The sequence below is a fragment of the Bos javanicus genome, chromosome 19, assembly GCF_032452875.1.
Source record: "Bos javanicus breed banteng chromosome 19, ARS-OSU_banteng_1.0, whole genome shotgun sequence".
Lineage (NCBI taxonomy): Eukaryota > Metazoa > Chordata > Mammalia > Artiodactyla > Bovidae > Bos > Bos javanicus.
Window position 1 is genome coordinate 50828162 of NC_083886.1, and position 27130 is coordinate 50855291.

The 27130-nt window shown below is 43.0% G+C and overlaps 1 protein-coding gene across 1 annotated transcript in view; it reads right to left on the reverse strand.

Moving 5' to 3' along the window:
• PITPNC1 (phosphatidylinositol transfer protein cytoplasmic 1) overlaps nucleotides 1-27130 on the reverse strand; it is a 214838-nt gene that overhangs the window by 130286 nt on the left and 57422 nt on the right. The window contains exon 2 of the mRNA XM_061392419.1: nucleotides 6259-6407. Coding sequence (XP_061248403.1) covers nucleotides 6259-6407 — 149 coding nt within the window. The remainder of the gene's footprint in view (nucleotides 1-6258; nucleotides 6408-27130) is intronic.

Sequence of the window (27130 nt, forward strand, 5' to 3'; positions counted from 1 at the left end):
AACCCATTAAATGCTTAGAAACGTTTATATTTCTATATGTTGTGGGAGTTCACTTATTGTTTTTAGTTCAGTTCAGTCGCTCAGTCGTGTCCGACTCTTTGAGACCCCATGCACCGCAGCACACCAGGCCTCCCTGTCCATCACCAACTCCCAGAGTCCACCCAAACCCATGTCCATTGAGTTGATGATGCCATCCAATCATCTCATCCTCTGTCGTCTCCTTCTCCTGCCCTCAATCTTTCCCAGCATCAGGGTCTTTTCCAATGAGTCAGCTCTTTGCATCAGGTGGCCAAAGTAGTGGAGTTTCAGCTTCAACATCAGTCCTTTCAATGAACACCCAGGACTGATTTCCTTTAAGATGGACTGGTTGGATCTCCTTGCAGTCCAAGGGACTCTCAAGAGTCTCTTCCAACACCATAGTTCAAAAGCATCAATTCTTTGGCGCTCAGCTTTCTTCACAGTCCAACTCTCACATCCATACCTGACCACTGGAAAAACCATAGCTTTGACTAGATGGACCTTTGTTGGCAAAGTAATGTCTGTTTCTTTAATATGCTGTCTAGGTTGGTCATAACTTTCCTTCTAAGGAGTAAGCATCTTTTAATTTCATGGCTGCAATCACCATCTGCAGTGATTTTGGAGCCCCCCAAAATAAAGTCAGCCACTGTTTCCGCATCTATCTGCCATGAAGTGATGGGACAGGATGCCATGATCTTAGTTTTCTTAATGTTGAGCTTTAAGCCAACTTTTTCACTCTCCTCTTTCACTTTCATCGAGAGGCTTTTCAGTTCTTCTTCACTTTCTGCCATAAGGGTGGTGTCATCTGCATATCTGAGGTTATTAATATTTCTCCCAGCAATCTTGATTCCAGCTTGTGCTTCCTCCAGCCCAGCATTTCTCATGATGTACTCTGCATATAAGTTAAATAAGCAGGGTGACAATATACAGCCTTTTCCTATTTGGAACCAGTCTGTTGTTCCATGTCCAATTCTAACTGTTGCTTCCTGACCTGCATACAGGTTTCTCAAGAGGCAGGTCAGGTGGTCTGGTATTCCCATCTCTTTCAGAATTTTCCAGTTTATTGTGATCCACACAGTCAAAGGCTTTGGCATAGTCAATAAAGCAGAAATAGATGTTTTCTGGAATTCTCTTGCTTTTGATGATCCATTGGATTTGGGAATTTGATCTCTGGTTCCTCTGCCATTTCTAAAACCAGCTTGAACATCTCGAAGTTCACAGTTCACGTATTGCTGATGCCTGGCTTGGTGAGATGAGTGCAATTGTGCGGTAGTTTGAGCATTCTTTGGCATCGCCTTTCTTTGGGATTGGAATGAAAACTGACCTTTTCCAGTCCTGTGGCCACTGCTGAGTTTTCCACTCATATGCTGGCATATTGAGTGCAGTACTTTCACAGCATCATCTTTCAGGATTTGAAATAGCTCAGCTGGAATTCTGTCACCTCCACTAGCTTTGTTTGTTGTGATGCTTCCTAAGGCCCACTTGACTTCACATTCCAGGATGTCTGGCTCTAGGTCAGTGATCACACCATCGTGATTATCTGGGTCGTGAAGCTCTTTTTTGTACAGTTCTTCTGTGTATTCTTGCCACCTCTTCTTAATATCTTCTGCTTCTCTGTTAGGTCCCTACCATTTCTGTCCTTCACTGAGCCCATCTTTGCATGAAACGTTCCCTTGGTATCTCTAATTTTCTTGAAGAGATTGCTAGTCTTTCCCATTCTATTGTTTTCCTCTATTTCTTTGCATTGATCACTGAGGAAGGCTTTTTTATCTCTCCTTGCTAATCTTCAGAACTGTGCATTCAAATGGGTATATCTTTCCTTTTCTCCTTTGCTTTTCGCTTCCCGTCTTTTCACAGCTATTTGTAAGGCCTCCTCAGACAGCCATTTTGCTTTTTTGCATTTCTTTTTCTTGGGGATGGTCTTGATTGCTGTCTCCTGTACAATGTCATGAACCTCTATCCATAGTTCATCAGGCACTCTGTCTGTCAGATCTAGTCCCTTAAATCTATTTCTCACTTCCACTGTATAGTCATAAGGGATTTGATTTAGGTCATACACTTATTGTTTTAGCAATTTCTTATTGTCATGCTTTGAAATCAGCCAATAGCACCTACATGATATCAATTTTCTAGTATTTGAGACTGGTTTCTGGCCTACTTTGTATTCAGTTTTTATATACTTTCATGTGTGTTTGAAAGGCATGTTGGTTCCATGGTCTATTAATATCCACTAGGTCAAGCTTGTAATTCAGTTGTTTATATCTTCTTTATGCTTGTTATTAGTAAGTTGTCTACTTGCTCTATCAGTTTATTAAAGAAGTAGGTTAAAATCTCCCATTATAACTTCAGGGCACTTGTGATTTTGTTAGTGTTGCCATATCTTTGCTGAGCTAGGTTCAGGTTTAGGATTTAACACATTATTGTGATTAGTGATATATTTTGATTTATCATCTGACAAACACAACTAATGTTTTCTATTTACCATACGTTTTTGTAGACTTCTCTTTGTTCTTCCTCTGCCTTCTATTGGATTGATCATGCTTTCTAAAACCGTGCATGACCAAAACATATTATTTTACTATTCTTTTAGAGGTTACTTTTACATTTTGAATAGGCATATTTGCTTTACATTTTTAAAATTAATAAGCATGTCTTTCCTCTTTCTAGATAATATTAGCAACTTACAGCATTTCGTTTTTACTATGCCTACCGACTCAATGGACATGAGTTTGGGTAAACTCCAGGAGCTGGTTATGGACAGGGAGGCCTGGCATGCTGCAGTCCATGGGGTTGCAAAGAGTCGGACACGACTGAGCAACTGAACTGAACTGAACCGAACATCTTCTGTTATTGTTATCTGAATTATTTAAATTCCATGCGTATATTTCCAATTACTTGTTATTCATATATTTGCAACATTCTATGCTTATTCAGATTTGTCCAGATATTTACTATCTCTTCTAGATTCCCTCCTCATTCTTCTTGGTCTCAACTTCCTTTTACTTAAAAATACAGCCTTCATTAGTACTTTTTGTGGCTACACTGGGTCTTCACTGCTGCGTTCAGGCTTTCTCTAGTTGTAGCAAGCAGGCGCTACTCTTCACTGTGGTGCGTGGGCTTCCCATTGCAGTGGCTTCTCCTGCTGTAGAGCACAGGCTCTAGGACACACCAGCTCACCAGTTGCAGCTTGAGGGCTCAGTAGTTGCAACTCGCTGGCTCTAGAGCACAGATGGGCTCAGTATCTGTGGTGCACGGGCTTAGTTGCTCCACAGCATGTGGAATCTTCACGGACCAGAGATTGAACCTGTGTCCCCTGCATTGGAAGGCTGATTCTTATCCACTGTACCACCAGGGAAGTCCAGTAGTACTTTCAATTACTTAATTATTTGGTTTCAGTATGCAGAATCTTTGATCTTCATTGAAGCATGTGGGATCTAGTTTTCTGACCAGAAATTGAACCCGGGCCCCTTGCACTGGGGGAGAAGGCGGTGGCACCCCACTCCAGTACTCTTGCCTGGAGGGTCCCATGGACGGAGGAGCCTGGTGGGCTGCAGTCCATGGGGTTGCGAAGAGTCGGACACGACTGAGCAACTTCACTTTCACTTTTCACTTTCATGCATTGGAGAAGGAAATGGCAACCCACTCCAGTGTTCTTGCCTGGAGAATCCCAGGGAGCCTGGTGGGCTGCCGTCTATGGGGTCACACAGAGTCAGACACGACTGAAGTGACTTAGCAGCAGCCCCTGCACTGGGAGCAGAGACTCAGCCACTGGACCACCAGGGAAGTCCTAGTAGTTCTTTCAGGGTGCATCTCTGAGTAGTAAGTTTTCTCAGTCTTTGTCAAAAACTTTTTTCTTTTGCGTGATTGTTAATCACAATGCCCCATTTACAGGCACTGAGGCCTCACTTCCTGTCCCTTTATGGGAGGTAAAGGATCTGCCTGCAATGTGGGAGACCCGGGTTGAATCCTTGGGTCGGGAAGATCCCCAGAGAAGGGAATGGCTACCACTCTACTATTCTTGCCTGGGAAATCCTATGGACAGAGGAGCCTGGTGGGCTACAGTCCATGGGGTCACAAAGAGTTGGATACGACTAAGCAACTAACCCTATGAGCATTACACCCCCGACCCCTGGATGGCAGGGCCCACACTCAGTTCTGACATCCGCAAGCTTCCCTAGCATTAGCTCATCTGCTTTCCACTCCTGTTAGAGTCTCTTTATTTGTAGTACCTGAGGATTTCCCTTTCTTTGGTTTGAATTCAGTTTTATATGGTTATATTTCACCCTGTGTTTGTCATACGAGGTGCAGGGGGAAGGTCTATATTAATCTTTTTAGTTATTATTACTGGAAGTCCAGATATTCTATTTATAACAAGTTTCCCTCCTACTAATGGTTATTATTCTCCTTTAAAATAAATGTCATATATTTTGATAAAGAAAACACACATGACAGAGACAGCTGGACACCTCTTGTCCTGTTTCAGGAAAAGTTATAAAGTTTTCTAATTTCTTAAATTTCGTACATAGGGAACATTCCCCAGGCAATAACTTGGGAAAATGCAATTGTCTGGTGAGAAATGGAATTTTCTGTAGGTTTCTATCTATTTTCTCGCACTCTCCTCACTTCTCTTTGCTCTACAGAGGTGAGTGATGCTCAATATTTTATTTACACCCTTAGCACTAAGAATGTCAAAGCAGCATATTGAGAAACCTCTCTGTGAAGGAAGCCATCCTCAGACTAGACTTGGAGCTCAGCTACTCCTGCAAATCAACGGCTGATTGCAGGCTGAACTGGTTCCAAATCCTGGGAACTCACAGCTACTAATAGGTGAACAGGATAGATCTCCTTTGCATTTCATCATGACTCAGGAATTCCCTGGTACTGCATCCTTGGGCTGATTAAAATGTGTTGGTTAATCAGCCCAAGGCCTTCAGTGTCAGGATATTGAGCTGAGAGATTTCCAAACACTCTATTGACAGAACACAAACACTCCCGTCAAGAAGAAATAGTCCCCTTCAGCCTGTTGGAGGGTGGAGGTCATGCAAGAATGAGAGACTCCAAATATGGCTCTCTCAGGAACATCTGTTTGTGGTCAAAGCACTGAGAATGGAGAAATATTCACAAGTGTCAGTGGATAAAATGGGGACACAGTCCAACTATTATGTTGGTAGTGCTTTCTGAATAATGAGAAATGGGCTAACAGGGAGGCCATAGATGGTAGTAGAGTATTCATGGAGAGGATAGCAAAGACCGGAATGGTCACACACTGGTTCACTAACATAGACTGTTAGTTTTAAGAAAATATACCCCATATGGCATGTGACTACAAATGTTCTGACCCAGTAAAGTAAAAGGAAGAAAATGACCTAGAAGGGAGTGCAAGGTAGGGAGAAGATCAGACAAGCCCCAGTAATCAATTATGTCATTAGTGATGAGAAAACAGAAAAGATTAAAAAATGTATTTTGCAAAACAGAAATGGCAGCCCTGATCAGTGCTGGTTGATCATCCTTGAATTTTTACCCTTCCAAAGGAGAGATGACATCCTTCACCTTGGGAAGAATGGAATTATTACTGAAAGTCCAGATATCCTATTAATAACAAATTTCCCTCTTACTCATGTTTATTACTCTCCATTAAGATAAATATGAATATTTTGATAGAGAAAACAGACATGACTGAGACAGCTGGCCACTTCTAATTCTGCTGCAGGAAAAGTTATAAAGTTTCTCAAGTGGTTGAGAGATAGAAACCACCCACACACTGTATCTTACTTTGGTCACAGGTGACTGTTAGTTTTGTCAATTCCCTTTGGGGACACTTCCACCAACAGGAAGTGGAGATCTTACTGAGTTAAGACCCCATTGGTACACGACTATCTTCAGCACTTACTTCTCTACAACTTACAGGCAAAGCTGCCTCTTTCCTTCTGCTAATCCCAGATCCAAGGGAGAAGACAATCCTTTAATCCTTAAGATCTGATTTCATCCTAACATGTGGTGGAAGGGTTGCGAATGGTAAGAGGAAAGCTTCTCCTGATGAAAATGCATTTGAGGACTATTTCGCAGAATGCAGGGGGAAGCAACTAGACTGGTGGTTTTGGAGGGTGGATATGAAGACTTTCTAACTCACCTTTTCATCCCAGACAGTCACAGCCTCTACTGAGTGCCATGAGGCCAGATGGGAGGGATTCCTGGGCAGGGAGGGTGCCTGGAGGTGGAGCGCCAGCTGCCAGGACTTACCTGTTGAGATATACTCGCTTCTCTGTGAACTGTCCATTGCCATGGTGAGGGTCCTCGAAGGGTTCATTCTGGACTACCTCCACCCCTTCTCCTCGGTCACTCTGTTCGTGGCTGTGCTTGCTGATCATGTACAGCTGTCCGATTCTGTACTACAAAACACACCGATGCAGACAGGTCAGCCCCACTACTCACTTTTAATGACAACCCCTCCCAACGACGGTGCCGCAAGCAAATCATGGCATCAGCACTTTCTGTTGAGAAAAGCAAGCAAGCACGTGGGCCTGATGTTACTTTTCCTCAGGAATAAGGAGGAGAACTAATTGTGAGTAGAATGCAAAAACGGCTTGTTCCTGTGAACATTTTGCATCACCTTGGCGAATGTTCACCAGGGGAGTGACGGTCTTCAAGGTTTGGCAGCCAATCAACCAACCATAGTTAGTAGCAGGGAGGTGGGCACGCTGGAATCTCCCTTTTCACACTGGCCTTACAGGGTTAGGTGGAGCTAAATTCCTATTTTGCTTGGCACAAGACAGACAAGGGTATGTTATTTCTGTCCATTCTTTCTGCCTAATTAACTGCATTGCTGGGCACAGAGGATTAGATGTCACCTGTTTCTTTTGCTGCCTCTCTCAAAGTGTTAAAACTCTTCTGGAGGTCTCTGTCCTCTAGAATAGTGGTTCTCAAAGTTGGATGGACATTAGAATGACCTGGAAGCTTAAAAAAAAAAATCCAGATGCCCAGACTCCCCCTTGAGTGGAAACTGTGAACCCACCATTAGGCTCGTCCACAAGGGAGAAAATCTATACAGTATAAATCCTTTTCAACCAATTCCACTAACAGTGTGTGGCCTTCTAGCCTGAGGGCCCTGGAGCCACATGTGCGTATATGAAAGTGATAAAATAGAACAACACGTAATGTGAATATTTTCCATGCTGTCTGCTGTTTTGAGCTGTTCCAGTCTCTTTCTTGCCTCTCTGAAAACCCTGGAGCCAGCATGCATCTCTTCACCCAGTGAACTTCCGAAGTGACAAAAGCTAATTTAATGGAGGGGAAAAGAAGAGAAAGAGAGAGAGAGGCGAAGGAGGGAGTAAAACAACTTTTGCATGAAGTCTGCTCAGAATCAGAAGGCAGGGTGATGAGACCCTGCTGTGGTCCTTCTTGCAGATTCGGTGTGAAACAACACAGTGTCAGCATCATCGAGGCCCATGGGATGGGGGGAAGGGACCTGAGTCTGCAGCTAGCTAATGATGGCTCTGGGTTATCCCCAAAGAGCCAAGGTCAGCAGGGATGCAGGTCTCCTGTCTATGTGCATAAGAGAAATAGATTTTAAATTAAGGGGGCAAGGTGAAATGTACAAACCAACAGTGCAGTCAGTTCTAAAGCTGAGAGGACTCACATGTCTGAAGGTCCCTGTTTTATTCTGAGGCAGGTGCAGGGAGGGGAGTGTGAAGAGAATGGAAAAGACTCTGGTGTGAGGTCAGCCCAAGGGACCAGGCCCAGTCACCATGACAATGGAAAGAGCAGTCAGAGTCTGGCTCTTCTCAAAGGGCAGAGCTTCCTGTGCCACGCTCCTCCCCAGAAGGGTGTGCATTTAAAATGCTTTTAATGTATCTATGTCTGTGCTGAGGATGAAGGGAGTGAGAGGAGAAAGGAAATCAAAGATAAAATGTATTTTTAAACACATTTTGGGATTAGAAGCTTGTCTTGGCTTCCCCTTAGTAAGTCCTCTTTCCTTTGCTCATAAAGACTAACTAACCCTCTTTCCAGGAGGAAGACAGTGAGAAAAAGGTTACACCTGTGAGATCAACACTCCACCTTATGTGGATAGGCACACAAGCCTAGGACACAATGCCCAGCTGCCCGGGGGATGGAGATTTCACTAGAAGTTGCTTTGTACTTGGTGTTCAAAGAAAACATGTTTACTTTCAAAGGAATATTACTCTGCCATAAAAAGGAAGGAAGTACTAATACTGCTTCATGGCTGTTAACCAGTTGAATAGTGTTTCCCAAAAGTCAAATGTAAGTCCCAGTACTTCAGAATATGACCTTATTTGGAGACAGGCTCCTCACAGAGGCAATCAAATTAAAATGAGGTCACTGGGATGGGCACCAATCCAACAGGGCTGGTTTCCTTATGTGCGTTCTAAGTTGCTTTGGTCGTGTCTGACCCTTTGTGACCCTATGGACTGTAGCCTGGCAGGCTCTGCTGTCCATGGGATTCTCCAGGCAAAGAGTACTGGAGTGGGCTGTTATTTCCTCCTTCAGGGGATCTTCCTGACCCAGGGATTGAACCCAGGTCTCTTATGTTTCCTGCATTGGCAGATGGGTTCTTTACCACTAGTGCCACCTAGGAAGCCCCCAAGGGGCAAGATGGACATAGAGACCCTCAGGGAAGAAGATGTGGTGAAGTGATGCAGGAGGATGGCCATTTACAAGCCAAGGACTGACCCAGAAGAGATCCTTCCCTCCCAGCCTTCCCAGAGGGAACCAACCCTGACTATTGACACTTGATCTTTGATGTCCACCATCCACAACTGTCAGCCCTTACAATGCTGGTTGGTTAAGCCACCCATCCTGTGGTGTTTGCTATGGCAGCCTGAGCCAACCAATTCAGTGAGTACGAGGTTTCCATCTGGGGTGATGAAAGGTCTGGATCTGGTTAGAGGTGGTGGTCGTACAACGTGGTGATGCTTCATCAACGTACTTGATGCTGCTGAATTGACTTTAAAATGGTTAACTCTGTGTTATCTGATTTCCACCTTGTGGAAAGAGAACGTTGCTGCCATTACAGTAAACAAAGACTATTTGTCTGCCATCATGCCATCAGCCACTGTAGCCTCTTGACTCCAACCCACAACAAGCCTCAGTGTTGAGCCCTGAGCAGAATTCAGGATGGAGAAAAACAGGTAACATTCTGTGTTTTGGACACTGGCCCTGATGCATACCTAAGGAAACATTTCAGAGAACCTAGACTCATGAACCTTCCCATTCATGGGGAAAAAAAAAAAAAGCACTAAAATCATTACCTTGAGATGTATGGTTTGTGTGTGTGTGTGTGATTAACATATCTTTTACTGCTACATGGTATTTTTTTTTTTTACTGTTTGACTATGTGGTGTTTTTTCCCCCAGCCCAAACTCCTATATATCCTGGCTCCTCCCTTCTCAGAGCTCTCTCTAGTTCTCAGTAAGCTCCGCAAATACAATTTAACACATCTTTTAGGTTGCGAATTTTTCTTGAGTTGACAACTTCAATGTTTTTTTTAAAGTGTTGACCCCACTTCTGAAGCGGATACCCTTAAACCAAAATGCTGTCCAGGGCTTTAGTCAGTGGCGGGGATGCAGAAGGGATATCTATTCCTGGACCATCTCCAGGAGCTCCAACCCACTCACGCGTGGAAACGCATGGGACCAAGGACAATGCATGACACAGAAAAGCCATTAGCCAGACTCGAGTCAGCCTGGCTGTGCTCAGCTCAAGTGCTTCCTGCTCTGTGTTGAAAGCAAAGGGCCAAGGCAGCCAGAGGCTGATTCACCGGCAGCCGGAGGAGGGCCTGGCTGCCCAGCCTCATTGATCATTCCAGCAGCTCCTGAATGAGCCATCGCAGGGCAGACACCAGAGTTAGCTCACTAAGATAGCGTCAGCCTGTGGGCGACCGACAGACGCTGGATTCAGTCACGTGGGTGACGGTGCTGGGGGTGGCGGGACACTCAAGCCCAGACACTGAGATGATCAAGGGCTCTGCAGCTGTCGCTTTCTTTGCTCTCAAGCAAATCAGGACTGTTCTGCTTGTTGTGGCCATCTGAGAAGGGCCATCCAGAAGTGGAGGTTTTAAAACACAAATTCACTCAAAGACACATACATCCAAAAGTTTCTCAACTGGAGGGGACAGGAAAAAACAGAGAGTCTTTGAACCATATCTCAGAATCACCAGAGATGCTCCTAAAAATGCTAAATCCTGGGTCAATTCCAGCCCATGTTACACTCGCACTGTGACATACAGGGAGTTTGGGATCTTACTCAAACACAAGCTAAAAGCTGAGAACCACTTCAGCAGAGGGTGAGGAAGGTATTCATTCACTTGCTCAGGACCAGATGGAGCCAAGACCAGAATGTTCCATTTTTAGAGGGCCTGTTTCTTCTTTCCTCTTTAACACTGCTGCTGCTGCTAAGTCGCTTCAGTCGTGTCCGACTCTGTGCAATCCCACAGACGGCAGCCCATCGGGCTCCCCCGTCCCTGCAATTCTCCAGGCAAGAACACTGGAGTGGGTTGCCATTTCCTTCTCCAATGCATGGAAGTGAAAAGTGAAAGGGAAGTCGCTCAGTCATGTCCAACCCTCAGCAACCCCATGGACTGCAGCCTACCAGGCTCCTCTGTCCATGGGATTTTCCAGGCAAGAGTACTGGAGTGGGGTGCCATTGCCTTCTCCGTCTTTAACACTAATTTCTCATAAAGCTTCATCCTTAAGTTAGATGAAGACCACCAGCTTCAAACTAACTTTTATGTAAAGTGAAGGCTGCAAAATCCATAGACTCAGAAGGACTGTGAAGATGTTAAAGCCAGAGAATCAATAACAGGATTGATGATGGTGGTGAAGGTGATGACAATGATGGTGGTGGTGAAAACGCTTCACTGACTGCCTATCGGTGTGAGGCACCAATTAGGTGCTTTATATTCATTTCTAAGACTCACAATGATTCAGCCAGGTAGGTGTTTACAGATAAGGGATCTGAGTCTCTGAGAGGCTAGAGACTTTCTCCTGCCATGTGGCTTCCAGGTGGCAGAACTGGGATCTGAACACCACAAGCCTGTACTCTTTCTTCTCCACCCAAGTTCAGCCCTTATTTCTCTAACAGGTGAACTGCTTTAATAAACCTGACCTCACTATGAAGAACAAAGAGGGATGGTTTGGAGCCACTGCCTTTGAACTTCACTATTTCAGAAGATGAAGAACAAAAGTCTGATATCATTCAAAAGATCAAAGATGTTTAAACTGTGTTCACATATGGAACGGCGGAGTAATTATGCTCTAACTTTGTAAAATCTATTGTTATAATTCCAGAGTTTGGGGTAATCATCATTACAGGCAATCACGATTAGAGACAGCTCTGCGCTGCAGGGCTGAGCCTCTGTGTGAGCCATCATCAGAATAGCTACCCCAAATAATTATCTCTGTAGTCAAAAAAAAAAAAAAAAAACCATCATGGGGATGCAGATCTTTCCCACTTGCTCGCAGCACTGAACATTTAATAGAGCCGCATAACTTGAGGCAAGGCAGAGTTGCATAATGTACCTGGAAAAACCAAGGAGTTTCATCACCTTGTACTTTGCAAATGTGACCACTCATGATCAAGATACTTAATTCAGTTCAGCCTCAAACCCTGATTTTAGAAAAGGTAACCCCCAAGTCAAAACTCCTGAGTATGTTAAGGGATTATTAAATGGCCACCACCACCACCTGAACATCATTCTTGCCGGAGAAAGTTTTGGACCTGAAGAGTTAGGTTCAACAGAACCCCAAACTATGACTGATTTTCACTTAACTGCCCCTTCCCCCAGTTGCTGAGCTTCAGAGATCCCTGCAAGGCCAGACTCCTGTATTTCCCCCTCCCTAAAGAACCATGGGGTGTTATCTTTCTTCTAATCCCTCCCTTCCTGTCCCTTTCTCTTCTCCATTAGTACCGATACCATTTTCAAACATCATGATGTGAAAGGTGGGGACCATTGCTTGGCAATAAATATTACCTAGTCTGGATGGATTTATTCCCTGATGATATGACTACTTCTGCCTTTAACATCAAAATGAATGCATGCCACATAATATCATAACCATGGAGAAATATCTGTCCGTCTGATTTAACATGATTATTGTATATGTTTCCACCTGTGAAGTGGGCATGATTCCTGCCTCTCTCTGGCTGTGTGGAGAGAGCATAGAGGGTGGTATACCCTGGTGTTCCTGGGAGTTTCACACATTATTCACATCACCCATAATGCTTTTATTGGCTTTTTTTACCCCAAGTTTTCTCCATTGTCAATACACAGACCTCAAAGCACTGTGAAGCAATTGCCTCCCTATGCACAAGGAGCCCCCCGAAGACTGTGTCTCAAAGATGAAACATCACCCAGGACTCCAGTGCATTGCAGTCTTCACACCAAGTGATGCCAAAGTTGTAATTACACACTGGAAAGGGGATACAATGGAGCCAGGTTTTAACAACCTCATCTCAGAAAACTAGAGGCTAGAGCAAGCTGTGTTCTAGACTCTCACAGCATGGGTGAAGCAGCAGAACAAATGCTTTAGTCCAGCAGTGGGCAAACTATGTGGCCTGGGGCTTGTTCTGTAAAATAAAATTTTATTGGAACAGTCATACTCATTCACTCTGTGGCTGCTCTCATGATATCAGAGTAGACTTGGGTAGTTTCAACAGACACCATGTGGTTTGCAGAGGTGAAAATATTTGCTATCTGGCCTTTTAGGGAAAAGGCTGCTGACCCCTGTCTAGTCCAGTGCTTCTGGGCCCAGTCTGGGGCAGCCTTAGCTGCTCACCTAACCAGTGCTGTCCAGGGTGGTGGCCACTCGCCACATGTAGCTTATGAGCATTTGAAATGTGGCCTGTGCAATGGAGGGACTGAATTTTAAAATTTCCTTCTTTTTAATTAAATTTTAAAACTGATACTCAATTCAGCTATAAGAAAACTTTTCCATATATGTGAGACACCTTCAGCTACATCAATCTACTGTTTCAACTTGAAATTTTTATGAAATCTCAATTCACATCAGATACCTCTGATAAAATTTTAGCATCTGGCTTGAGATTGCTTAAAAGTGTAAAATGGGTACTTAGTAACAACAACAAAAAACTTGACAATAACAAAAAAGTAATATAGCTCATTAATTTTTAAACTGATTGCATATTGAAATAATTTGAAGATATGAAGTTAAGTAAAATGCATTTTTTTTTTTGGCTGCACCCCATGGCATGTAGAATCTTTGTTCCCCAACTAGGGATTGAACCCAAACCCAATGCATTGGAAGTGTGGGGTCTTAACCCACCAGACTGCCAGTGAAGTCCCTAAAATGTATTCTTAAGTAACTTCACCTGTTTCTTTTACATATGTGGCTTACATTTGTGGCTCACATATTTCTACTGGACGGTGCTGGACGAAGCCCTAAACTGGGCCATCAGTGACAGAGAGTCAGGCCTTCAGTCCACACCAAGACTTTGGAGGCTGGTTTGTCAGGCCAAGGGTTTCCATGTGTTTCCAAGCTAGTGAGGGAGAGCATGGACAGTCAGGGATACATTTGGAGGAGCCTCTCTTTTCTGAGGGCTGGTATTGCGTGGACCTCCAGAGAGGTGATAATTGTGCACAGTGTGTTATGGTGGAAGGCACTGCACTTTTAAAATTGAAAACTGGCGGCCAAAGTCCCGATTCTGCTGTTGATGAGTTTTGTAGCCCTATACAATTTGAACTGAGCCACAGTTTCTCATCATTAAAATGGGACTAAGCAAATACCTCATAGGACGGTGAGAATCAAGTGAGAAAAAAACTTACAAATTAATATGCTTCATTAAAATGTAAAACTACACTAAGTAGTTATAGCTCCTGTTTGGCAACACATCTGACTGGGAGGTGAAGATCTGTTTCATTTGTTTCCACTTGGCTATAGTTCTATGAAGGCTAAAGAACAAGGCATCCGCCATACACACCACTATGATGCAAAATAGTGGAAAACCTGACAATCAGGAAAACTGTTTGTGACAATCAGCCCAAGACCATCGTTTCCTCCTGTAAAAGTTTTCTTAGATGGAAGTCAGATCAAACATCTCCCAAAATATTATAAAAAGCTTGGGAACATCCACTTATATGACATCCCTAGTCAAATTCACAGAGACTGAAAGTAGAATGGTGGTTGCCAGGGGTGGGGAGTTAGCGCTCAGCAGGACAGAGTTTCCCTTTGGGATGATGAAAAAGTTCTGGGGATGGATGGATGCTGTTGATGGTTATGTAACAATGTGAATGCACTCAATGCCACTGAACAGTACACTTAAAAATGGTTAGAATGGTAAATTTTGTGTGATGTATATTACATCACAATTCTTTAAAAAACCTGGAACATGTCATTTTGTCCCTGAGTGCGACTTACTTCACACCTCAAGGTGGCCATCTATCAGTGATTCTATTTTTATGATTATGCAAAAGTTTTTTCTTTCTTTCTTTTTTTTTTTTTTTTTAAGGCCAGGGACTTTTATATTTGCTGGATCTTTGGTTTAGAAGCTTATTTGAAGGTGTTAAGCCCAGGGGACAGAATTATAAAATGACTTCCTCTAGAGACAATGCTCTGCAAGATGCCAGATTTCTGCCACGCAGGAAGAGATGTCTGGCTCGCTCTGCCCTAAACTTAAATGTCTTTAACATTAGCATTCCGGAGGATTCTTGTTGCTGATGTTCCCAAGCAACACAGTACTGACAAAGACCCTGACAGAAGGGAAAGAGTGATTAACCGAATACAAACTCACTCTAATCCTGCCAACCTTGACGCAGGTCACTGAGGACACCAGCTTCTTATTGAACAGGACTCTCACAGTTCAGAGCCCAACTCCTCCATTTGCCTGGGAGCGACTCTGCAACAAGCCCAATTGCAATTCCTTTTTTCCATTGGGAAGATGAGGTGTGTATTTTTACTTCTGAGGGCTGAATCTGATTTGGGCTCTGCAAAGACATGAGTGGCTAGCCCCATCAGTCTTTCTGGCTCTGTGATTCAATGTTCAGATTTCTCCATGTAGACAGAGAGGTTTAAAAGAAAAAAAGTGTAAAGTTCTTCGGTGTTTCATCAGCTCTCTCCCTGGCAGGTCAATAAAGCACGAAAACCAATATCCGATGCCACAAAGAAAATACAAACCTGCAGCTCATATTTCAGGATATCAGTGCATCATCACATATTTATCTTTTCTCCCGGATCTTTATAAGCAGCCCTCAGAGGTGCCATGTTTACGTAATACCTGTGTCATTATGCCAGGGTGCAGGAATGAAAAAGCTGATAAAAAGATTTAAGAAGGAGCTGGGTTATCGACATTTAATTCAAAAATCCCCTTTTCATGACAAACTAATATAAACAGCATCATATGCTGGTGTTTAACCCATCCTAAGTTTTGGACTGAACTGGATAGAAATAGAGCAACTTAATGCCAGGGGAAGGGCTCAGGGTATGCTTTGTGCTGGTGCAAGCAAGCAGAACTCTATGCTTATAACTGTGCAAAACTGCAAATCGTTTCCAGTACACTGGGAGGTCCAGGAGCATGATCCACTTGACTGAGTACAGGAGAGTATAGTATATGAAAAATAAAAGCGCATACTTTAACTGCTCCTTCCAACACAGACTTATCCTTGGGGGAGGTATTCTAGCCTTGAGAACTCACTTAATGCACAGATTTAAAAGCCAAAATGATAACTATCAGCACATAGAGGCTATTTTATAAGCATTAGCTCAAGTGAGAGGTATCATTCCCCAGTATTGATAAATGAGAAGCTGAACACATTAGCTTTTAGAGAGCAGCATGTGAAACCACAGAGCAAAGACAGGAACTGCCAGGACTCAGTTCAAAACCACAAGGGTAGTCTGCCCTTGGGGCAGAACATGGGATTTCTCCAGGCATGGGTTGGGGGACACTCTGGGTGTAGAGTCCAGTTCCTTCTGGTTCATGCATTGAACTAACAGAGTACACTAGGCCCTATAGACACTGGAGGTAGAGCTATAAACAAGGTTGACCTGGTCTCCACCAAAGAGGAGCGTTTCCTGAGTTCCATCTCAAAGACACAAGGCTGATAAGCCCAAGAAACTTGAGGCTGACATCATAGCCATTGAACCATTTTTCAACAAACATGAAATCAAATGCAACTCAAGTAAATGGAGAGGTTTGGTGACAGGGCTGACCTTTACAAAGCAATCAAGTCTCTTTGTTTACTACCAAGCAGAAACCCACAGCCAATCACAAGACCAAAAAGGGAGAAAACTAAGATAGTACTTTCCTGGGAAATGTATCCTGTGCCATCTTCTTGCCACACCCCCTGTGTCACTGCTTACCTCCTTAACCTTGGCCTCTCCAGAAGCGATTCTAGGAGAGAGGTCTATCCTTATGGAGGTAACAGGCTCTTTCCAGAACTGGAAAAGCCCCTGTTTCTGAAGCTTATTGCACCCACCCAGTGGCATCAAAGGATGCTATTGTTTTGGTTAAAGCTAGAAATACTTGTAGGAATGACAGCAATTAGTTTCAGTGTCTTTGAGACCTTCTGAGAACAGAAGGGCACTCTGAATGCAAAGAGTAGCCCTTATTGCTTCATGTACAACTGAACAATGAACAACTTAATGTTTTGAAAGAATTATTCAAGCCACTTCAAGCCTAGAACAACACGATCTCAGTAATATTTGAAGGTCACTGAACCTCTTTGCTTGCTTAAGTGCTAGCTGGCACGGCAAGTGGTTTCAGCACTCTGCTAACTATCTAGCAATGAGGAGAGAGAGTTATGACCAAATTAGACATGTGGATCAAAGTTGGGAAAATTCTAGCATCCGTCTTCACCCCACTTTGGGGGACTGGCCCCAGGTTTCACTTGCCTGCAACGGCGCCTGTAGCCCATAGATGCTCATAGGGTATGTGGTTGGCTGCAGGGAAGGTACCATTTTCCTAAGCAATCGCATCCTATAGGTGTTTCCTCCTTGGTAAAAGGAAGCAGATGACTGATGGAGAAAAGTATATGGTCGTTAACTCCTGCTCTCCACAGACAGTTAATGAAGAGAGGCAAAACGGAGTAAATTGGGTATATTTCCAGAAATTACTACATTTAAAAATCTATCATTCTGAGATACACACACCCCAATGTTCATAGCATCACTATTCACAATAGCCAAGATACAGAAGCAACCTAAATGCCCATCGACAGATGACTGGATGATGATACAGTATACACACAGACACACACACAAATACTACTCAGCCATAAAGACTGCTGGGAGAAATATCAATAACCTCAGATATGCAGATGACACCACCCTTATGGCAGAAAGTGAAGAGGATCTAAAGAGACTCTTGATGAAGGTGAAAGAGTAGAGTGAAAAAGCTGGCTTAAAACTCAATATTCAAAAAATTAAGATCATGGCATCCAGTCCCATCACTTCATGGCATATAGATGGGGAAACAATGGAAACAGTGACAGACTTTATTTTCTTGGGCTCCAAAATCACTGCAGATGGTGACTACAGCCATGAAATTAAAAGACACTTGCTCGTTAGAAGAAAAGCTATGACAAACCTAGATAGCATATTAAAAAGCACAGACATTACTTTGCTGACAAAGGTCCATCTAGACAAAGCTATGGTTTCTCCAGTGGTCATGTATGGATGTGAGAGTTGGACCATAAAGAAGGCTGAATGCCGAAGAATTGATGCTTTTGAGCTGTGGTGCTGGAGAAGACTCTTGAGAGTCTCTTGGACTGCAAGGAGATCAAACCAGTCAATCCTAAAGGAAATCAACCCCGAATATTCACTGGAAGGACTGATGCTGAATCTGAAGCTCCAATACCTTGGCCAACAGATGTGAAGAGCCGACTCACTGGAAAAGACCCTGCGAGAGATTGAAGGCAGGAGGAGAAGGGGACGACAGAGGAATGAGATGGTTGGATGGCATCACTGACTTGATGGACATGAGTCTGAGCAAGCTCCAGGAGATGGTGAAGGACAGGGAAGCCTGGTGTGCTGCAGTCCATGGGGTCGCAAACAGTCAGAAGTGACTGAGTGACTAGACGACAACAACAAATAAAGACTGAAATGCTGCCATCTGCAGCAACACGGGTGGATCAGGAGATGATCCTACTAAGTGAAGTAAGTCAGAAAGAGAAAGGCTTTAAAGACAGAGACTGTATTTGCCTTTCTCAAACATATATCGCTCATGAGATCTATGAAACTAAAACAGACTCATGGATGGAGAACAGGCTTGTGTTTGCCAACGGGGGACGGTGGTAGAGGAGGGATGGATTGGGAGTTCGGGATCAGCCATTGCAAACTCTTATATTTAAAATGGATTAAAAAAACAAGGCCCTACTGTATAGCATAGGGAACTATATTCAATATCCTGTAATAAACTGTAATGGAAAAGAATATGAAAAAAATATGTATGTGTGTAACTGAATTACTTTGCTGTACATCAGAAACTAACAGAACATTATAAATCAACTACACTGCAATAAAATTATAAATAAATAAATAACTTTCTGACACATCTCAGGCTTATTCTAGTGACCTGGAGAGAGATTCTATCAACTGGTATTTTAAGGCTGAGTGGTGGCCCTGCTCTTGCTCTCTAGGCAGTTGGTAATCCTTTCGTCTCTCTGCATATCCTGCTAAGGGAGGCAATGCCATGATAAAATATAGTTCACCGTGTATTCAAAGAGTGGGGAGAAAAAAGGACGTAGAGACAAAATGATGAACCAGAATGTTATTCTTCACAGGATTCTTTTTTTCATCTTTTTAAATTGTGGTATATAAATACTTAACAAAATTTACCATTTTAGCAATTTTTAAATGTACAATTCAGGGGCAGCAAGTGCATTCACAATGTTTGTGCAACCATCACTACCGTCCATTTCTGAATTTTTTCATCATTTCAAAAAGAAACTCCATCCCTATTAGAATAGCAATTTTCATCCTCCACCCAGTTCCTAGTAACCTCTAATCTACTTCCTGTCTATGAATGTGTCTATTCTAGACACCTCATATAAATGAAATCATACAATGGGTGTCCTTTTTTGATTGGTTTACTTCACTTTAGCATCATGTTTTCAAGGTTCATCTATGCTGTAGCATGTGTCAGAATGTTATTCATTTTTAAGGCTGAAAAACATTCCATTGTATGTGTATACCATGGATACTTCTTCATTCATCTACTGATGGGTATTTGGGTTGTTTCCACCCTCTGGCTATTATTGTGACTAATGCTGCTATGAACAGTGCTGTACAAGTATCTGAGTCCCCGCTTTCAATTCTTTTGAGTTCACACTTATACGGGGAATTGCTGGGTCATATGAAAAGTTGGCTTAAAGCTCAACATTCAGAAAACGAAGATCATGGCATCCGGTTCCATCACTTCATGGGAAACAGACGGGGAAACAGTGGAAACAGTATCAGACTTTATTTTTCTGGGCTCCAAAATCACTGCACATGGCGACTGCAGCCATGAAATTAAAAGACGCTTACTCCTTGGAAGGAAAGTTATGACCAACCTAGATAGCATATTGAAAAGCAGAGACATTACTTTGCCAACAAAGGTCCGTCTAGTCAAGGCTATGGTTTTTCTTGTGGCCATGTATGGATGTGAGAGTTGGACTGTGAAGAAGGCTGAGCGCCAAAGAATTGATGCTTTTGAACTGTGGTGTTGGAGAAGACTCTTGAGAGTCCCTTGGACTGCAAGGAGATCCAACTAGTCCGTTCTGAAGGAGATCAGCCCTGGGATTTCTTTGGAAGGAATGATGCTAAAGCTGAAACGCCAGTACTTTGGCCACCTCATGTGGAGAGTTGACTCATTGGAAAAGACTCTGATGCTGGGAGGGATTGGAGGCAAGAAGAAAAGGGGACGACAGAGGATGAGATGGCTGGATGGCATCACTGACTTGATGGACATGAGTCTGGGTGAACTCCGGGAGTCGGTGATGGACAGGGAGGCCTGGCATGCTGTGATTCATGGGGTCACAAAGAGTCGGACATGACTGAAAGACAGATCTGATCTGATCTGATCTGATGATAATTCTATGTTTAACTTTTTAAGGAACCACAAAACTGTTTTCCACAGCAGCTGCACCATTTTATTTCCAGCAGCAATGCACAAGGATTCCAATTTCTCTGCATCCTTGCCAACACTGGTCACTTTCTGTTTTTTGTTTGTTTGTTTTTCAATAATAGCCATCCTAATGGGTGTGATGTGGTCACATGACATTTTAAAGTCAATGCTCATTTCTTTCTTGTATCTCACTCTTGAAAGGCTCATTTTAAGTGGTGCTTGGGCATGTCAAATCGGTCTTCCAAAAAAAAGCACTGAGCCAGCCCTGGGAGAGATTTCAACTCTACCATTTATTTACGTCAGAAGACCTTTCTGATAAAGCACTGATGAACTGAGATGGTTACTTTTCAGGGGGTTGGAGGGTGTCCCTTTGAAATGCTCTGTCTGCAAACAGAAGATGAAAATGCAACAAATCCCTTTAAGTCAAAAAGGCCCCAACATATTCACAATAGTTACATCACTCTACAAGGGCACCACAGAGAAGCAGCTATGAATTATTACCTTAGGGAGTCTGGGTGTGGGGGGTGGTAGGCATGACCTGAAAAGGCACTTCTATTTCTGTTATAGAAGCTGCATACAGCATTATTTAGATGGCCCAGCCAGGAATGCAGCAAATTACAGAATCACAGTTTAGAAGGCAGCAAACAGTCCTGTAGAACTTACTTACGAATCAGATGTGTATGACTTATAGTCAAAGATTTGACGCAAGAAAAAAGCCATTCTTGGTAATTTGCCTTTTTTGTGTTTTTCTTACAGTTTAAGTCACTCTTTATTTTATTCTAGGTGACAGCTACTCTTGAAAAAGTAATCCTGGAAATGACTTTAAACTCTGCAGTAGATTTAAGTAGTTTTGTGTACTTGCTAGTTGTTTTTTTTAAGTACACAATTCAGTAGTTTTTAGTTTATTCACAAGGTTGTGCAACCGTTGCCGCTATCTCATTCCAGAGTATTTTCATCATCCCCAAAAGAAACTCCACACCCATTATTGCTAACTCCCCATCCTCCCCTCCTCCCAGCTCCTGCAACCACTAATCTACTTTCGGTCACTACAGATGTGTCCATTCTGGACAGTTCATATAAATGGAATCGTACAATATGTGTGACCTTTTGTGACTGACTTCCTTCACTTGGCGTACTCTTTCTTTCTAAATTGAAGGATAGTTGAGTTGGGCTTCCCCCGTGGCTCAGTGGTAAAGAATCCACCTGCAATGCAGGAGACACAGGAAACAGTGGGTTCGATCCTTTGGTCAGGAAGATTCCCTGGAAGAGGGTATGGCAACCCCCTCCAGCATTCTTGCCGGGAAAATCCCATTGACGGAGGAGCCTGGTAGGCTGCAGTTCATGGGGTCGCTAGAGTCGGACACGACTGAGCAACTTCACTTTCACTTTTCACTTTCATGCAATGGAGAAGGAAATGGCAACCCACTCCAGTGTTCTTGCCTGGAGAATCCCAGGGACAGCGGAGCCTGATGGGCTGCCGTCTATGGGGTCGCACAGAGTCGGACACGACTGAAGCAACTTAGCAGCAGCAGCAGCAGTATTCCATATAGTGCATTTGCTTTATCTATTCATCTGTCAATGGACATTGAGGTTGTTTCCATGTCTCGGCTATTGTAAACAGTGCTGGCATAATGCTTTTGCGATTCATCCATGTTGTACCATGTATCAGTATTTCCTTCCTTTTTAACTACCAAATAATATTCCACATGTGTTCATTTATCACTTGACAGACATTTGGGTTATTTCCACTTTTGGGCTATTAATGAGGAATGCTGCAATGAATGTATGTGTACGAGTCTTTGTGTGGACTTGTTTCCATGTCTTGGGTAGATACCTAGGGGTGGACTTGCTTGGCCATATCTATGTTTAACCTTTTGAGGAACTGCCAGACGTCCAAAGCAGGTGCACCATTTTACATTCTCACCAATAATGTCTCATACTTACGTTAAATAATTTTAAGTTACTTGTGGAAATAAGAAAATCAAACAATTGACTTCAAAAACCAAGAGTAAATTATGGGACAAGTATGGCCTTGCTTGCTCATGTCACCACATTTGACACCTGGGTACATTCAATCAACAGATACCCTGGGCAACTCTCCAGTCTGACGGTGTCTTTTCATTACTCTGGTGGGACAACAAAGAGCCAAACACGACACTACAGACGATTAGGAGCTAAGATAGCAGATCAAAACACTAATTATATGACACACGTGGAAAGCGTGTGAGGGTCAGAAAGGGAGTGGCATGGGCTATAGATATCCAGGAGGGCATCACACAGAAAATGGGGCTTGGCCTGTATGTGGAGAGACATTAGCCTGTTAAGAAGGAAGCAGGAGGAAGTCACAGCCTGCAAATAAATTCTGGACATTTACTTGCTCACAGCAAAACTTCACTATGTTCCAGGACCTTTGAAGACAGATCACAGAAAAATAAATCTAATTCAAAAAGATACATGCACCTCTATTTTCATAGTAGCACTATTTACAATAGCCAAGACATGGAAGCAACCTAACTGTCCATTAACTGATGAATGGATAAAGATGTGGTGTGTACACACACACACACACACACACACACACACACACACACACACACAGAGGAATACTACTCAGCCATGAAAAAGAATGAAATGCCATTCATAGCAACATGAATGAACCTAGAGATTATCATACTAAGTGAAGTAAATCAGACAAAGACAAATATCATACAATATATGTGGAATCTAAAAAAATGATACAAATGAAGTTATTGATGAAACAGAAATAAACTCACATAGAAAACACACTTGTGGTTACCAAAGGGGAAAGGTGGGGGATAAATTAGGAGTTTGGGATTAACAGATACACAGCTAATACATGTAAGATAACTAAGCAACAAGGATTTACTAGTGTAGCACAGGGAACTATATATTCAATATCATGTAATATTCCTGTAAGAAAGAATCAGAAAAAACTGAATCACAGAAATGAACACAACATTGCAAATCAACTAAAAAGGTGGTTGTTTGGGGAAAAAAAGAGAGAAAATGCTGCTACACAGTGCTAGCTAAGGCTGGGTAAAAGGACCCTGGGAAGTAAAGTGACTTTCCTCACTCCTTCATGCTGCTGACAGTTTTAGGTAGATGTTAGGAGTTCCCCCCCCCCCCCCAAAGATGTGGGAGATAGCAGTCTCAACAAGAGCAAGCAGAGACGAACGAGGTCACGGGGGAAGCTACCAGGGGGTACAAAATTAGAAGCTAAGAGTGCAAGGGTTCTCACTCTACTCCTGGAAACTCTTCCTCCTACACAAATTCTGACACATGGCAATTAAAGGAAGCACACACACCCCTACAAGTCCTTGAGGTTTTAAAGTAAAAATTAACGAGTCCATCTAATTTGGACTCAGAAAACAGGTGGGTGGAAGAAATTCCTGCAGCTGACAGCTGATGTGACAGTTATTTCATGAAAAGGAAAAGAACTTCCCTGCCTGCCTTCGGATCTGAATGTTTCCAAAAGTGATTCTAAACCTTAGCCTGAAACTGATACACAGGACAGGCGCTGAATATAGATATTCTGTGGAGAAAATCCCTTCAGCTTCCCCAGTGAAGATGATGTGAGGGAAAAGGAGATGAAACATCCCCTTCTCTTCAACCTTCTTGAGAGCCCAAGAAAAGCAGCAGGCTCCTTCTCTGCTCAGGCACTCTTATCAATTGAAATCAGACTTGTAAAGGCATTGTGGAAAATAAGAATCGCATACTGAAAGGTTTCATTAAGCTACTGCAATTATCTGAATCTAAATACACTAAAGTAGTAAATGCTACCCTACCTTGTTGGCTCCCTCTCTGCCCAAGAAATGCAAAATCTACGACCTCCACGTATATCCTTAGTGGACTACCTTAAAGGACAACATAAGGCAAACCACAAACTCCTGTGCTCCCTCCTAGAGTGAGGTGGACTGTAACATTGAAAAATTGCATCTTTTCTGGTTTTCCTCCTCTCTGGCGAGCCTCCTCTCCATTCCCAGAGGAAGACATTTCCAGAACTGCTGACAACCCCCAGAGGAGGAAGGCCTTCCTTCCTCCTCTTGGGCAGATGGTATTTGCATACTGACATACTGTAAATCTAGTCACCCAGGTAACCGGCTCCGGTTAGCAACAGCGCGATGAAGGTCAGCTTGATTCCTTCTAAAATTAGAAGTCAGACCAATTGGATTTTTAACTGTTCAAGGTAGGATGCCCAGTTAGATGGCAAATCTGATTCTGAAAGTGAATTTTTCAATTGGGAGATTCAGCACTAGTTAATAAAGGTAAGTTGGGGGAGGGAGAGGAAAAAAGGCAAGTTCGAGCATTTCAACATGATAATAACATAGGTTTGACATGTAGAAGATTTCAGTTCTGTGATTTTGCTGTTTCTGTGAATAATTCTTCTGACTCCAGACTCTGTTAGTAGAGCTGTTCGTGGCCTTGGATCTCCCTTAACCGTCATAGGCGATTGGTCATTAAGGACTGGTAATTCCATGCCTGCCCTCTCAGGCCTTCTACAGTTGGCTGCCCCCAACTGCACTCTGGTCCCTTCTCTCTCTGCCCCATCTGTTCTTCCTTCAAAGTCAAACAAACCCTTTTTTCCCAATCTCTTTTTTTTTCTGCCCACATGGATCCCTCCTAGCTGGGATTTGCCCCCTTCTCTTCTTGTGCTCCCTTCTCTTCAACAATATGTGAACCGAGAACTTCCAGATGTTCAAGCTGGATTTAGAAACGGCAGAGGAACCAGAGATAAATTGCCAACATCCACTGGATCATTGAAAAAGCAAGAGAGTTCCAGAAAAACATCTACTCCTTCTTTATTGACAATGCCAAAGCCTTTGACTGTGTGGATCACAAAAAAGTGTGGGAAATTCTTCAAGAGAAGGGAATACCAGACCACCTTACCTGCCTCCTGAGAAATCTGTATGCAGGTCAAGAAGCAACAGTTAGAACCTAACATGGAACAACGGACTGGTTCCAAATTGGAAAAGGAGTACATCAAGGCTGTATATTGTCACCCTGCTTACTTAACATCTATGCAGAGTACATCATGCGAAATACCGGGCTGAATGAAGCAAAGCTGGAATCAAGATTGCCTGGAGAAATATCAGTAACCTCAGATATGCTGATGACACCACCCTTAGGGCAGAAAGCAAAGAAGAACTGAAGAGTCTCTTGATGAAAGTGAAAGAGGAGAGTGAAAAAGTTGGCTTAAAATTCAACATTCAAAAAACTAAGATCATGGCATCTGGTCCCATCTCTTTATGGCAAATAGATGGGGAAACAATGCAAACAGTGAGACTTTATTTTCTGGGCTCCAAAATCACTGCAGATGGTGACTGCAGCCATGAAACTAAAAGACACTTGCTCCTTGGAAGAAAAGCTATGACAACCTAGACAGCGTATTAATAAGCAGAGACATTACTTTTCCAACAAAGATCCATCTAGTCAAAGCTATGGTTTCTCCAGTAGTCATGTATGGATGTGAGAGTTGGACCATAAAGAAAGCTGAGCGCTGAAGAATTGATGCTTTTGAACTGTGGTGTTGGAGAAGACTCTTGAGAGTCCCTTGGACTGCAAGGAGATTAAACCAGTCAATCCTAAAGGAAATCAACCCTGAATATTAAATGGAAGGACTGATGCTGAAGCTGAAGCTCCAATACTTTGGACACCTGATGGGAAGAACTGACTCACTGGAAAAGATCCTGATGCTAGGAAAGATTGAAGGCAGGAAGAGAAGGGGACAACAGAGGATGAGATGGTTAGATGGCATCATCGACTTGATGGACAAGAGTTTGAGCAAGCTCTGGGAGTTGGTGACGGACAGGGAGGTCTGGCATGCTGCAGCCCATGGAGTCGCAAAGAGTTGGACCCCACTGAGCAACTGAACTGAACTGACCATGGAGAGCGATGCTGGATGGGCTTCAAGGAATGCATGAAGTGTTCACAATTTTCCCCATCCCCCACTGTTAACTTCTCAAAGGATCCACATCTCCTAAAATGTTAAGAGTCACTAGCTATCTAATTACAGATGGTGGGAATTCCCTGGTGGTCCAGGGGTTAAGACTTTGCACTTCTACTTGCAAGGGAGTACAAATTCAATCCCAGGTCAGGGAAGTAAGATCCAACATTCTGTGTGGCGAGGCCAAAAAAACAGTAATAATAATTACAGATGGTATCTACATCAGTATTTCCCAGAACGACTTCAAGGAATGTCAGTTCCATAGGATGCTAAACAGTGGGGAGAAAAAGAGTTTCACACTCACAAAAGCTTGGGAAACACTAGGCCAAGCAAAGTGGAACAGGTGTTTCTAACATGGGCTTTCTTTGCACCTTAGCTGTACTGATGTGTACTGCAAACCACTGATTTCAGAGAAAACTCTTTCTCAGCAGACACTTCTCAATGCCCGCTCGGTGGACCCAGGAAACCCGGGCTTTTCTTCTAATCACAACTACCAAGTCATGCACTGCTTTGTGTTGGGTCTTTCATTACTCTTTTGAGCTCTTTATTTTTTATTCCATGTTTTTAACAATCTTTAGAAATCCTATCACTGTACTTATCACCTTATGCTGTACTCACTTTATATCATTTTATATCCATCTCTCCTTAACTGAAAGCCACCTACGAGTGGAGTACACACCTGGATATCATATCCCCAATGCCAAGCTCCAGACTTAGACACTCACTATATGCAAATGACTGACGATGAATGAATGACTGATTGAGCTTATCTGCCCAACTGGATAACAAGCTCCTTCAGAATATAAGCTACACTTTAGACCTCCCTGTGTTGCACTTAGAAAACAACTTTTCATATAGCAAAAGAGTCAATAAAATTATGAAAATTTCAATCCATTCGAGAATATTTATCAAACTTATGCCCTGGGCATGAAGGATATTAAAGTGATAAAGTACAGCCCCTGCAATCAAGGCGCTTACATTCTGGTAAGGGAAATAGATATATAAACAAAAAAAATGATGATAAAATATAAATACTCAAAAAGGAAGTGCAAGCTGCCTGGAACACAGGATGGA